The following is a 14,831-nucleotide window of genomic DNA, read 5'->3' as shown; positions in this document are numbered from 1 at the left end:
CACTGCCCGTTTTTTTCCCCCTTTAGTCCTTCTCTATGTTTTTGTTATCGCCATTATTCCAGAATCTCATGGCTCAGATTGTGAAGGACTTCTTTTTCTCTTTTTACTCCAGGGGCCAGTGAGACGGGTTTTTTTCTTCTTTTTTTCTCGTCATATCTTGTCGAGGCTTTCTCTTCAATGAGTGAAGAGGCCCCTGGGCTTAAGTTGTTCAAATGGCTTTTTCCTCATCCTGTGAACTTCTGCCTTATCACTTATTCATTGAGTTTGCTGTCCCACACATTTCGTCTCAAAGATAAACTCTGGAAGCAGAGTGCACTCTTCCATCGTAGCAATGGGGAGCGGGGGTTCGGTAGCATCCGGTAAATATCAAGGCTAAGACACCAACAGATTCTCCTAGATGCACTTAGTCCCAATACAAGGCATATATTTATAAGTATACATTTCTGTCTGTGTGTGTGTGTGTGTGTGTGTGTGTATGTGTGTGTATACACGTGTGTGTGTGTGTGTGTGTATACACGTATTCAGGGTCTTTTTTTCTTTTAAAACGAACATCTAGACTGCCCAAGCTGTTATACAAACGAGCCAACATTTGACAGTACCCGTCTCTCGTTGTCCAAAGCGCAATAAACGGAGCAGGTTGACAGCTTTGACCTCAGAATGCACTGGAATGCTGTGAGCGGGGTATAGCCACAGGATTCAATCATTGGAATCTGGTCTTGAGCATTGGGTGAGAAATGGTCCACTCACCAGATACACAATTTATTCCTAGAAAACCAATGCATCCTTTCTACAAGTCTAGGTAGACTTGTAGCTTAGTACAAGGAAGATAGGTACAACTTTTAACCAAATAACTGATATATAAATTATGCAACGACCCTCCAAAAACACAACGAAAGGGGGACTTGGTTCGAGGGGAGACGAGACGACTCACCACAGAGACGACTTTCCTCGAGTCCAGGTTCTCCAGGAAAGCGCGCCTGGCTCCCGTCAGCTGCTGAGGGGTGAGGGAGCAGCTGACGTTCTGAAAGGCCTGCTTGTCAGCGGCGCTGGTGAAGAGCACATAGCTATCCAGACTGGCGCCGTCACACAACAAAGTCTTCAGGTCGTCTGGGCCCAATGTGCCCATGCCCATGGCCTGGTGAACAAAAGGTGTACAGTAGGGATGGAGGAAAAAGAGGGGGGAAACAGACAGAGTGTTTTACTTGACAGTTGTTAGTTTTCCCCCTTTTTTTGGAGGCTCAAGTGCAAGTTCTTCTTCGGGTGCGTGTCAGGAAAAGGGAGCCGTGCAAATCAGTATTTATTCAGTCATTTATTCAAAATGTATTCAGCACGCAAGGAGTTTTCATCGCTCATTAAAATGGGAGATCTCTGATCTTGAAACACATTTACGTAGACGGACGTGTGCGCACGCGCGCATGCAAACACCCTCGCTCGGCAGAGACAGGTGAGGGGAGATCTCATGATCATTGTGCATTCTATCTGAGCACCCTTGTCGATGAGAAGCTAACATAATTCCCTTCCTCCAACTCATCTGATATCTCTCAGAGCATGACGGGATGTCAATGGAGAATGTCTGAGACACACACAGACACACACACACACACACACACACACTGAGCACACTTATCTCAGTGACAGCTGCACTCTGTCGAACCACAAATGTGGTCGCAAATCCATTTCTTTTTTTTTAGGGGGATACTCCTTGCACGCCACTCAAAGACTGCCTTCCTGCCTCGACTGATGGAAAATGGCGGGAAATCGTGCTCCAGTAATACAGTTCAATGACGTTGATGCAGAATTGCTCAATCAAACTACTCTTGTGTTTCCAAATCACTTCTTGGGATTAAGTATGAGTCACCAACACATTCACATTAAAAGTGGATGACCTTCACAGAATACACGTGTACTTGTATTTGCCAATGAGCTTCTCCCAGTTACCTTGCATCTCCAACAGGTGTGTCAGTAAAACCAAAAACTAAAGCCTGAAAGGTTAGCTGGGTACCTGACATGTGTAGTACAGCATTCAGAGATCCAAACGACCACATGTTGAGATGTTATTAGCACCTGTGGAACGGCACATACCTGATTCATGCGGAGCTGTGAAGACATCAGCCCGTCTACGACAGATGAGGGCACGGATAAGTTCCCTCTCAGATACGCGGTGAACTTTTCGTTGTCATTCAGAATGCTCCTCAGGGCAATGGGCTGACCTTCAATCGGAAAAGAGGAAGAGAAGAAGAAGCAATAATATATAATTGCTTGATTGGAGAATGGATTTCAGGTAAAAAAAAAAAAAAAGCAGTTAGAACAGTCAAAGGGAAGGATGTCATGTGCTAACTAGATATCAAAGCCAGGATACTGAATTACTATCTTGGTAATTCTCATATCCATACTTTTATTAACAGCATATCCATGATGGTTTGCTTTAAAAGGGTTTTTCCCCTTTTTCATTTGGTGGAACACAATGCTTTTGGGGGTCTTTGGTCGTAAAGTATTGATTTGAAAGAATGTTCTCCAGGCAAATGTTGCAATTAAAACGTTGATAAGAGCTAGGAGGATGTTTAATGCCTTTTTTGAGGGGGAGCTGGCACCTGATGGCTAAACATGCATCAGCTTGTTAAGCAGCCATTTTGTCCTGATTAGTTCCACTCGTGATTAGGTCCACTGATGATCCCGGTTTAAAAGACGAGCATCAAAATCAATTGACTGTTGAATGTTGTCCTCCCCTTTTGACAGCGCTTGAGGCTGAAAGATGCTCAACCATACCCTGCGATGCTACGCTACTCTAAGGCTGAAATGGAAAATAGAGTCTGCTTGCAGCACTTGAAGGAGTTAAGATTCGGCTACACGGAACTATATGGAACCTGATAGCAACAAAAGGCAAGGTAAGCATGCCACAGCCAAGCCACCTTTGGCGCATTGGAGAAAGTCGCCATCAATATTTGAATGGAATTAATTAATTAAACTATAATTAATGATCGATTCATTCAGCGCATTACTCAAACGATTACCACTTCCCAGAAGTACCTTTTATTGCCTACTCTATTATCTCTACACCATCAATGAGGGCGGACAAACGACAGGACGCGGGTCGAAACCAAAACACGCTCTGGCCTTCCTCTGAACTTTGTTTCTCTCGAGATTGGAGTCTTCACCTCCATCTTTTAATCATCGCAGCCCCCCCCCAAAAAGAAAACCACACCACACGATCACCTCTGCCATCGCTATCCTTTGATATCCCTCTGCTTCTCCTTCTCCCTAATGACCTTTTCAGGCTTTCACCTCAGACTGCGTGGACCATTAATTATGCGGCGGCTTAGATCTCTGATGGATTTAATCTTGTATATTACAAGCCCGTGACCCCAAAATGCAAATGACTCACGAGCCATTTGTTGAGGCTTGGACAATGGCGGCGTTTTGACTGCCGTTTGCCTATTTGCAAATGAGGTGCCTTATGAATTTCTGAATATCATCAGAGCAAATGAACCTAATGCAGAGCGGCAACTTATAAAGACAAACGATCTGCCAGTCTGCGGGGCAAATTGCATCATAAATAACGGGCCGACTTTGTTTTTGAGGGATCTGGGAGGATAACAAATCCTCTGGGGTTGTCACCCACGTGAAGGGGCTACTTCCGTTGATAAAAGGCCACCGTCAAAGTGATTGTCAGCATTGTTGAGTACGTACAGTTTCAATTACCGCAGAACCATTACTCGGTAACGATAACAGCTTCATCATTCTCTGTTTGGCTGGGAGCGTGGTTGCTACGGTTGTTAATGGACTGCCAGAACCCTATATCTTTGAGCAACATGACCGCGAACACACTCGCCAATTACTAATCTACAGATATGATCTGTGCGTAGGATCAGAACATCAAAACACTTCATCGAGATGATAACCGGACTCTACCATTGGCTGGATTCGACTTTTCCAAGATCGAAGCCCATTGGTCCAGATCCCCAGAGAGACGCTGAGCCTTGGTCAGGATGGATCGCTCGACTACGAGGGTCTGAAACTCAATCAGAAGCCCGGCGATTCTGTTTGAATGAGACGGAGAAACGGGTCAGATGGGTTTCTCATACATCACACACATGCTTCGACTCTGTGAGGATCAAAGGCTAAATCTGAACTGAGTCATTCAGAGTTCGAAAAGGTTCAATGTATGAGTCGCGGCGCTGCATTTATGTTGACTTGTTTGACCTTGGAGTGACAATCCTACACAGGATGAACCTGTAAAAACACTTCAGATAAAGTGTTCTTGAAACGGGGGGGGGGGGGGGGGGGGACGACCTACTCCTTAACCCCAATGACATGTATGTGCGCCGTCAAGAGTCACCAAAGAGCAGAGCTCCGGAGGACGTACATGGAGCCGTTGAAGTTGTTGACCTGACCCGGGCTCTCTCCCGCCGTCGGGTGGCTCACGCAGGGATTGTTGATGTTGCACATCATCCCTTGTAACCACGGCAACACGCCAGCGGAGGGCATGGCTTTGTTGGGGTAATGACCTGGGATAGGGTTTCGAGAGAGAGAGAGAAGTCATAAATAACACCATTTTAAAATATCATTTTGGTGTCCTATTCACAGTTTGGGGGGGACCCTCTGTTGCTGTAATGGGTCTCCGTTGTCACATATATCCCCAGCAAGCCTTCAATAAAACGAACACAGCTGGGCACCATTTGGGAGGTCTTCTTGACTTTTCCAAAGTATCGACGGCACGGAAAGTTGACAAAGTTGTGTGGCAGCAGCAGATGAAAAAGTAACAGGGATCGCCTCGATGCTCGTGCAGCCAAAACAGCTGGAAGACTCGCACGCACACCTCATTAGCTGTGACGTGCTTAGGTTCACATGGATATTCTGAGGAACGACTGAGAAACGACTTCACCCCGATAGCTTGTGTGTACTTACATTGGCCTTTGTAGATGGGCTTGTTGGTGGAGCGAACGCCGACCAGGATGAAGAACAGGAAAAGTGGCCATATCAGCTCGATCACCAGTCGGATCTGCACAGAAAACAGACGACTGGGGTCAACTTGCATTGTGTTGTCGCTTCCCAGTGTGTTGCTGTCATTTCGGTACTACAGCCTCATCTGTTGGTATAGATCTAAGCGATACAAGGTCACCTCACTACTGATACAAAGCCCTAACAAAAGGTTGTGTCGAGCCAAAATACAGTAACTGCTGGATTGAAATGGTATGCGGAAGCATGCCTGTCTTTTAAATATTATCCACACAAAAAAGTGAATCAATGAACGAATAAAAACAACATGAAATGAATCGCTAAATAATACAGTGAGTAAGTCACAACACAGTTCTGAACCATGCAGCTGACGAGAGCTTTCTTTAAAGACCGCGGTACGGCAACAACCAGACAAGGCACCAGTTCTGAGCAATTGTTGTTCTCGGACCAGTGGGTCCAGCTCAGCTGAGCGAGGGGAGGGAGGGTGCACCCGAGCATGTGTTGCTGTCTGAATGTGTGCGAGCCTCAAAGTGTCTGTCGCAGTCGGCTTCGACGGCACCACTGTAGCTCCGGGCGTTTGCTGGGGATGAGACTGCAAGCTCGTCTGACTACTCAGTCTGCCCCGAACCACGACCCCCCCCCCCCCCCTCACCTTCCCTTGCCCCCGCCCCTCTCCCCCACCTCTCTCTCTCCCCCACCTCTCTCTCTCCCCCCCCCCCTCTCTCTCTCTACACCGTCGCGTCTCTGGATTCTGTGTCCACCCCACTTTAAATTGGAACCTAAACAAGAGTGCCTGGCTGTTTCCTCTGCTTCCACTTCACCACCTACCATTCTCTAAGCCATGCCAGGGCTTTTATGGTAAACAACCCCAGGGAGCAGGAAGAACAAAATGAGAGAGAGAGAAAGAGAGAGAGAGAGAAACAAGGCACAAATGGAGGACATGATGGCTTGTGTGTGTGTGCGTGGTCAGAGTGTTCATTTGACGTCATTTCCCCTTCGGACTGGCAGTTTTGCTACCTCGAAGTGAAGTCGTCTCGGGTGTTTTCCACTTCCATGTCCATGCCTTCAACCTATGTCCCTAAACCAGCGGCCGTCCAAATCGACACTGTCCATCTTTAGAGTGAGCTCTGTGTGATGAGGTGTGAAAGAACGGTAAGGTTTGAATGTTTTGTGGCACTATTCTTATCCCTGCGCTGGAGCGCCTCAACAATGCTATAAAAGGGTGGTCTGACGAGTTACATATCTACATGGTTCCAGGACATGCTGCGCGGGAGATGTTTTTACAATGCTACACAGCGTCTCTACTCTTCACCAAACTCTCTTCTTGAGGCTTTCACGCATCCTAGGAGCAGACAGGCTCCCTCCGGCTCTCTCTCTCTCTTTCTTTTTCTCCTGTGCTCTCTCTCTTAATTTTTCTCCTGTGCTCTCTCTCTCTTTTTCTCCTGTGCTCTCTCTTTCTCTTTCTTTTTCTGCTGTGCTCTCTCTCTCTTTCTTTTTCTCCTGTGCTCTCTCTCTCTCTTTCTTTTTCTCTCTCTCTCTTGCTCTCTCTCTCATCATCTTCTCCAGCATGTGTCCATCCCTCACTCGACTCAGTGGAGGGACTCGCTTAGCAGCAGCCTGGAATGAGGTTCTCACACAAGCTGGGAGCAGTGGTGACGCTAGGTCAAAGGTCAGGTGCATGGTAAGGAAGTAAAATACGTGCCACAGTCGGCGGCGGGCGACTTTCAACCGTCCCGGTTCAACTCGGCGACAGAGCATCCAATCAGTAGTGGAATCCAATCAGTAGTCAAATCATTTCCCTAACGATTGCTGTGGTATGTACAGCAACAACCACAGCTGAGTAGGTCCCTTAATGTGTTGCAAGGTGCTTATGTCCCACATGGGGCTGTCGTACACGACGCTAGCAGCTACAAAAACTGAGCTAACTACCATCAGGAAGTCACATCTGTTTGTCTAAGACATCCTGCGTCATTTCACGTTCAGTGCCTTTATCCCCCCCCCCCGACCCAACTCCAACCCCCCCCCAGTCCTTCTTGTGTCAGAGGGGATATGACTCCAAGTGAGAGCTGTGTGAAATTCATGTCATTTCAATTATCATATATTCCGGAGAAAAAGTAGAGAAGGAGATGAAGAGAGGAAAGGGGGGAGAGAGACACAGAGAGAGAGACAGAGAGAGAAAGAGAGAGAGACAGGGCTTTCTGAATACAAGGCTCTCTAGGCATTTGCCATTGGACACTAGTCTTTTGTGACTAGATAATCTCTCCCTATGAAATTATGTGAAATACTGAACCATAAAATCGGTTTCATGCCCGCGTTATAAAATCCTAAAATGCTTGGTGAGACATTCATATAATTGGTCATTAACCTCCGGTAGCCTTCCAGACGTCCTACTGTCCTTTGTTAACTGTCGTCAGACTTGCCAAAACCCATTCCCCATGTTTTTAGCGACACAGACTGAATGCCTGTGCGCCATTTCTATGTTTGTTGTCTCTGTTGTAAAACAAAAAAAACCTGAGCAAAGGTCACTCCAGAATCATAGAAACTGTGGTGGTGACATCACATCTCTGTCATGCAGCGGTCAACTAAATGAATGTGAGAATGTCGTCCGGCCAAAACAGGACGAACAAAGCATCAGACTATTTGAATCTGTCCTCATCCGTTTTTCACCCAACTTTGAAACTTTGAACACAGATATTTGGCACCGGGTGTTACCTATAACTAGATAAGTGTAGTAACACTTAGGGGGTGAAGCTTGGTAGGGGAAGGGGAGATTTAGCTTTCCAGAAGGTAAGTGGATGTGAACTCTCAACTGTATTGTATGTTCCTCCAACGTTTTATTATTGGTACGTATAGTTACATGGTAATTACAGTAACCTATATGTAAAGCATCGCCACATCTTTTGTGGTTCACCAGTACACCACATTATCAAGTCCATGTTTAGAGCTGTAAATGGCCTGATACACAGTCCTTCTCTGGTCCTCTCTGATTTAAACATGACAATAAACATCTACGTCAAACATATAAAAGCTCAAGTGACAATGACAGCAACCAGGGTTTTTTCCCTGACAGGAAGATCAGACATTGCTCTGGGGCTGCCAGCCTATGGCGGGGTAGTGACGTTATGGTGGGTTATACCCAGTGTGCATCATTAGCTGGTACATTAGACTCATGCGTGAGGGAGAAGGGCGTGTGTGTAATGAGAGAGAGAGTTAGGGAGCTAATGACTAGGGTCGAGGGAATCGGCCGGGGCAAAGACATAATGGTCACTGAACCTTGCAGCTACTGTCCAAGGGGGTCACCTTAGACGATGAGTCACAAAGGTGTGTACGTGTATGTGTGTGTGTGTGTGTGTGTGTGTTGCACTCTGGAAACAGCTATTTAACACTCTGACATTCTGGTGCCCCCAACTGGTGATTTGACCCCAGCTTAGAACCATTATTAACATGAAATGTTTTCAGGCAAAGTTGGAACTCAAATAAATACATTCAGATACAAGGCCAAGGCAATTTACCAGGCATATTTAATAATAATACTTGTATAACAAATATGACAAATTAACAAAACTAAACGCATCAAGAGCCATCCTATTTTTAGCTTGTCTACAAAAAACTGCTAGGATATATCAAGTGAATGCCGTTATCATGGCTAGCAGCATATTACAAGTTTCATAAGTGGCCTTGAACCCACTATGATCCAGGACGCAATCATGAAAACACGTGCCCATTTTTGATGAGATGCTGTCTTTTTACAACCTGGTAAATGGCCCATACCTGCCAGGTTACGGGACAACGAGAGCTGTTTGGACCACATGACACCCAGGGCAACCTGTGTCATAATGTGGTGAACGTTTACAAGCTCTACTGGGTGACAGGTGGCTAAACTGTAAGGAAAGCCTTTGACCTAAAACCCTGACTCTATACATAAGCAGCATGCTGGCTTTTGTCACAGCGGAATCTACCGTATAAGCTTGTGGCAGAACAGGCAGGAGAGATACTGCACTTCTTTTGCCAGGAGGGAATAAATGCAGCTCACATTGCCAAGAGACAACCATCAAAGCAAATCCATGACCATTCTTCCTTCTCAAGACAAACACTTGCGTTGCCCCGACACTAAAAGCTGTGGTGACGTGACAACACCCTTGTTTTACCCCTCTGTTGGGACACCTTCAGCAGGCGTGTGGAGGTTGATTTGCGGGGGAGGGAGAGCGGTGGTGGGGTGGAGGAGGGGGGGGCGCAGGTACCTTTTGTCTCTTCCGGAGAATGAAGTTCTTCCAGAGTAGCAGGCCCAGCTGTGTCAGGAGACCCATTATGCCTTATCCGCGGCAATATCCTGCCAACGCGTCGCTATGGCAACCGGGCCTCGCTTAATAAACCCTGGAGGGAATAAAAGGCAGGAGTTGGGGTTTTTTATTACAGAGAGCTATGCATCATGGGGGAGCGTCACTAATCACTCACATCCCCAGGCCACTGGTCTGGTGGCGAGGCACCTGTTCGGTGAATTATTGTCACCGCTCGCCGATGATGCATAGGGTTTTGTAGTGCATGCGTATCCATTAGATCCCTCTTGAAATAGGCTCTTTTTGGCATTTAATGAAGCCTTCGCAGAGCAATGACACACACACACACACAGTCCTGCATTGCTTGAACACTGTAACATCAAGGTCAAGGAGACGGTATGGCTTCAATGTGAAGCTTCTTTAAGAATGGCTGTAATTGGTTAATTGATGAAGGTTCAAAAAAGGTTCAAAAGTAACATGCATTAACTTTATGACTTTATGAGTTTTCATATTTCTCATTGCAATAAACATCCTGACCATTAAAGCACAAGTAACAAAAAAACTATTTGGGGTAAGTCATTGGAGGCCATTGCTTATTTAGTTGATTAGATATTACACCCAAAAACAATCTACAGATTTTACGGGTCCTGGCACTCTGATTAAACAGATAATAAACACAGATTGATCTGCTGTGGCATTTTACACTTGCGCTGTGACCTTTATTAAAAACTCAATAATTGATCAACAGAGCCTCATTAGATTATGGTCCCATCATCGGTATGGCCTTTTCCCTGCATTCTATTAAGCATGCATTAGACCTGAGTGCTTTCCAAGACAAACACTTTATTTAACAATGAGCAATTTATCAACTTAATCAGGAATATCAGCACAATGTTTCTCAATTACAGCACCCAAACACGCCGTAGAAGGCCGTTGTAAGGCCCATCCACCTTGTGCTCCTCAAGTTACTTTGCGCCCCTCAATGCTATTAATTATTGCAAAGTAACTTGAGGAGCACTAGGTGGATGGGTGAGGGTGAGGGTGTGTGTGTTTGTGTTTGGGAGGGGTAAGATGCACTTTTTCGCCTGAGGGGAGTCCTGACAAATGTGCTGCTTTTAATGCTCCATTTCCTCTTCCTGTCCAGGGTCCACTCCCCAGCCCCCTCCCCTTCCCCCTGTGTGTTTACATTATTTACCACAACCTCATAGGAGGTTTTATTAACTGTCTTGGTTAAAGGTGAGGAAGAACTGTACTTTCAAATGGCCAGGAAGGGACTAATGGTGTAGGGAATTGAGTCCCGGAACACCAGGAACGGAAGAACATCAACAACTTAGTCCGTCGTTCAGCTTGTAGCTAAATGGTCTTTGAAATATTTTGAAATTTATTGTTTTACATTTCTAAAACATAAGTAAGCTATGTACTTTTAATGGCTACAGTTGGATCAAGATGACAAATGTCATCCATAAGGATGACAGTATCAGAGCCAGTGTCCTTATACAGCTGCCTTGCACATAAACACATTTGCTTGCACAGCTTTCAAGCCACGTCTTTTGAAACGAGCAACGTGCCAAGAAAAGGACAGCTCGGAACTGAGTCTGTGTTCAAATCCTGTCATCCGTGAAAGGCAAACAACATTTTTTGGGGGAGAATATGGAGCCCATACATTGACAGACAATATCCTGTGGTCCAGCCCCTATCTGTGAGGTACGCATCAAAAGAGAGATTCAAACAACAGGAAATGAGGGGAAAATATTGAGTGGCATTGCTTTCTGGCAGTTACACAAACACAACAAAGGACCCTCTCGTGAGAACAATACCTCCGCATGGTCAGCATGGACACTACATTTGTTTTATCGAAATTTGTCTGAATAATTGAAATATGTTGTCATGGCACATTTTGCACTCGTGAGCTACCTCAATGGTGCCGTTTGTTCCAGGTAGGGACCAAGGACATCTATCAATGTGCAACCGAGAAAAAGGAGGAGGGGGGGGGGGGGGCGGGGGGGAGAGAAAAAGAAGAGAAATCATCCAGGGGACAAAAGTGCTGATGCATGCTTGGCATTTGGGGTCTTGCTACATGAGAGTGCATTATTTCAGGCCCTACCATGATGAAACGAGTAAACATGTATTTGTCTTTGGAATGGAAGGGGGAACGTAGCATGCATCCATTACAGAAGGGCTATTCCATACACTCCCAAAAGAGCAAATGTTCTCTCTGTTTCCTCGCTCTATCCTTCTTCCTCTCCTTTTTGCTCATCGTCTCATCTCTCTTCATACTTCTCTTCTCTCCATCACATTCTTCCCCTCTCTGCACAAGAGGGCTGAATCTGTCTCTGAGGGCAGGTTGAAGGGGACGGCTCACAATGTAGTTTGTTCTAATTAGTACTTCGGGGAGAGGTGAAATCGCGGGTCACGCACAACCATTGGGATCCGCTCTACCTGGAACATTCTAGAGAACTCGGCAGAAGTTGTTTCTTAGCTCATGAAACGTGTTCATGCCATTTTGTGGTGAACGGCTCTGTTGAGATTTCTTTGTTTGCTTTTTCAATCAGGCGTCATCTTAAATTACTCCTTTGATGGAGGAAAATATTATTTGTTAACCAAATGTACGCAAAGTGTTGCAGACAAAATAACCTGAAAGTCCAGGTGTGCTGTGCATGTGACTCGGATGATGGCTGAAAAGATTGGCCTATGCTCAATGTATTTACATAATAAATAAATAAATAAAACTGACACGTTGACCACAATGGAACCAAACCACCATCACCAGTATTACAACCTGATAAGATGAACAAAAATGTATCATTACAAGTAGATGTCCCTAAAATCCCTTTAAATGAAGGCTTTGCTTTAAGGATATGGTATTTTTCATGCGGATGGTGGTTGGTTTGGGCATACATATCTAAAACACTCAAACAGGCAATAAGGCCTGTCTGTTCAGCCTGCCATTCTCACATCCCCAGGATTCTTAAGGACCTGTGAATAACATTTTGTGGAACATCTGTGCAGGTGACAAAAAAAAGAAGAGTGATACTTTGAGGATTTGCTAATCTCATAACCACTCTCCTTCTGAACATCTGGTAAGAATTCTACAATACAGGTGCCATCAAGACACTACATTTAAACAACAAATAGCCAGCCCCTTCAACTCCATTGTCTGTCTGATGTGAGTGAGAACACAGGATGTGTATGTGTGTGTGTGTGTGTGTGTGTGTGTGTGTGTGTGTGTGTGTGTTGGTGTGTGTGTGTGTGTGTGCATGGTAAATATTGAGTCTTGTGCATCTCAGGGACATTACTTTTAAGACATGAACCCAACCTCGAAGCGGCCTATGGTTTGTAAGTAAAACTTCCTATATAGTACTGAAGACTGTAAAATACAAGACTGTGTAATTTGTTACTAGATTTGTCTTTGATTATCTACTGCATGTCTAGCTTCAAGAGCCTCTGTATACACTTTGTCAAAGCAGTTGTATCGTCTTGCTATTAATATTTAATCATGACCACCTAGAAAACCTCATAGTGAAGAAAAAAACTGAACCTAAAATGCACCGTTATAAAAAATTCAAAGGGGTAATTTTCCCATTTGGAAAAAGGCATTCTCAAGATGGACCATAAACGGGTGGTCTTGAGGGGTTTGCCCTTGCATCTAAGCAATTAGGTCAAGACGTGTAGCAATTTGCCTCAGAAGAATGTTGTTTTTTAGTGTGTTTACTTGTTGTTTTGACCCTGGGAATTGACAAGCATCCACCAGCACCACATTTGTACTCTTGAACATACAGGACAATGGACATACAAATTCAGAGCGAAATTAAATATTTCACAAAAGGATCATTTACACTGGGAAATTAATAACCCTTTTCACTACTTTTTTTCGGTGCATAGGCCTACTGTGTCAAAATACAAAGAATAATATTGGTGTACACTCAAATTCTGATTTGAAATGTAAAACACAGAATGCACAAGCTAATTTCCCAAAACTGACTGCTTTGATTATTTGCTGCACTAACTGCAATTTTTGAATGTCACTTTGGACAAACGTGTATGCTAACACGTGAAACAAAAGGCACATGATTTCAAGGAAATCATTTGTTTTTCCTCATTAACGTGTTATCAACCAAATGCCAACAAATGATTCCCTGTAGAATACCTAGTTTCCCTTAGGGTTTATCAACATGTCTTGTGTCAATATGGAAAAGCAAACATGACATGTGACAGTACCACAGTTGGTTATGTGGTTCTTAAAGTAGAACCATTACAATACTCACTCATGAGTTCTTCTTGTTCGTAGTTAGCATGGGCACATGAATACATACAACCAATCACATATGTCCTTATCTGTGGTGACTTGCATTTTGCAATCTATAACCTACGCTTACAACCATTCGGTAAATCATTTAGTTCAGCCTTGTCACTAAAGTCTGAAGTCCAGCCCTGTGTCTGTTGTATTTTCCGCTCAATCTCAGGTAAAAGCCGTCTGCTTCCCGTATAGGTAGTAAGTGAAATAATTGAAGATAAATCCGGATGCAGTGCGTTTGTTACGGTCAGAGAATGAAAACATTGACTGTAATACCTCTGTTCAAAACAAAGGAACCCAAAGATAAAGTGATTGTACGGTCAATGATGCAGCGTTCAGAGATATCTGTCCCCTTCTACCTCAAACCTACTTTCAGCTGTCTGGCACCATGACTAATAAATCAGCCACATAAAATATTCATAAATCATGCAAAAATGTTTACGCTGCATGTCGTTATTGATTGTGAATCCTGCTGTGGCGACAAGAACATTTTCATGTTCATGGCTGGGAAAAAAAACAGAGCAACAATAGATTCAACATGCCACAATTCCATTCAAGCCCCAAAGCATTGGCTGTTGCATTATGTACAGAGCTTTAGCAGGCCCAGCTAACATGACACCAAGCCTCAAGGACGGTCCAGTGACAGGCAGGCTGGCAGGCAGGAAGGCAGGCAGGTCTTGTTAGAGACTACAGCAGTGGCTTAGCAGTCCCACCGTTAACAAACCAAAAACAACCTCTGAGGCCTTGCTGGGAAACGGAATGCCTTCTATCAAAAATAATACACATAATAAATGACCTACCTCCAGGCGTTTTGGAAATAATTATCGCATTCAGCACATTTTGAGGGCTCACCAAATAAATAAACCAGTAATAACTTCCAAACAAGTCCGTTCCCTCCGAGTCCAACTCCAAATCCCCCTTCTTCTTCTTGCTGCCTCCCTCTCTCCCTCGCTCTCTCTCTCACGATATTCTTTCCTTCCTCCCTCGGTGTCACCTTTTTACCCAGAGCAGGCTATGCAAATGACTGCCATGGAGACGCTGTGCCTAGGGTAGTAAATCCAGGTAGGATTCAGGTGGTGTTGCACAACAGGTTTTCTCAAGCTTAACCCAGGCATAAACAGCAAGCACGTGGTCTTATTTCCTTGCCCAGTCATTGAGACTACTTGACCTGATGTAAACATGGGGCAGGCGAATCGCCTTCACGTATCCCGGGTCATGTTAAAAATGAAAAATCTTTCATAAAAAAGCGATAGGCGGTTGAGCGTTTGTAATTATTCAGCAATGCGTTGCCATTGTATGTTTGG

At 44.7% G+C, this 14,831-nt stretch overlaps 1 protein-coding gene across 5 annotated transcripts in view; it reads right to left on the bottom strand.

The window, feature by feature from the left end:
- LOC124486939 (phospholipid-transporting ATPase ABCA1-like) overlaps positions 1-14,518 on the bottom strand; it is a 116,171-nt gene extending 101,653 nt beyond the window's left edge. For 3 of the 5 annotated variants that reach the window (XM_047048837.1, XM_047048835.1, XM_047048840.1), the window contains exons 1-7: positions 14,328-14,518; positions 9,198-9,330; positions 4,906-4,999; positions 4,364-4,505; positions 3,910-4,037; positions 2,083-2,210; positions 932-1,135 (exon numbers count right to left, since the gene is read on the bottom strand). In XM_047048837.1, the coding sequence (XP_046904793.1) occupies positions 932-1,135; positions 2,083-2,210; positions 3,910-4,037; positions 4,364-4,505; positions 4,906-4,999; positions 9,198-9,263 (762 nt within the window). In that variant the 5' untranslated portion in view covers positions 9,264-9,330; positions 14,328-14,518. Of the gene's footprint in view, positions 1-931; positions 1,136-2,082; positions 2,211-3,909; positions 4,038-4,363; positions 4,506-4,905; positions 5,000-9,197; positions 9,331-13,498; positions 13,517-14,327 lie in introns of those variants that run through there. The other 2 variants (XM_047048838.1, XM_047048839.1) reach the window with 2 other exon arrangements.
- Positions 14,519-14,831: the final 313 nt, after the last annotated feature.

Source organism: Hypomesus transpacificus, chromosome 25, assembly GCF_021917145.1.
Source record: "Hypomesus transpacificus isolate Combined female chromosome 25, fHypTra1, whole genome shotgun sequence".
NCBI lineage: Eukaryota > Metazoa > Chordata > Actinopteri > Osmeriformes > Osmeridae > Hypomesus > Hypomesus transpacificus.
The sequence above is the reverse complement of the archived record's forward strand: the minus strand, read 5'-3'. Positions and strand labels throughout refer to the sequence as shown.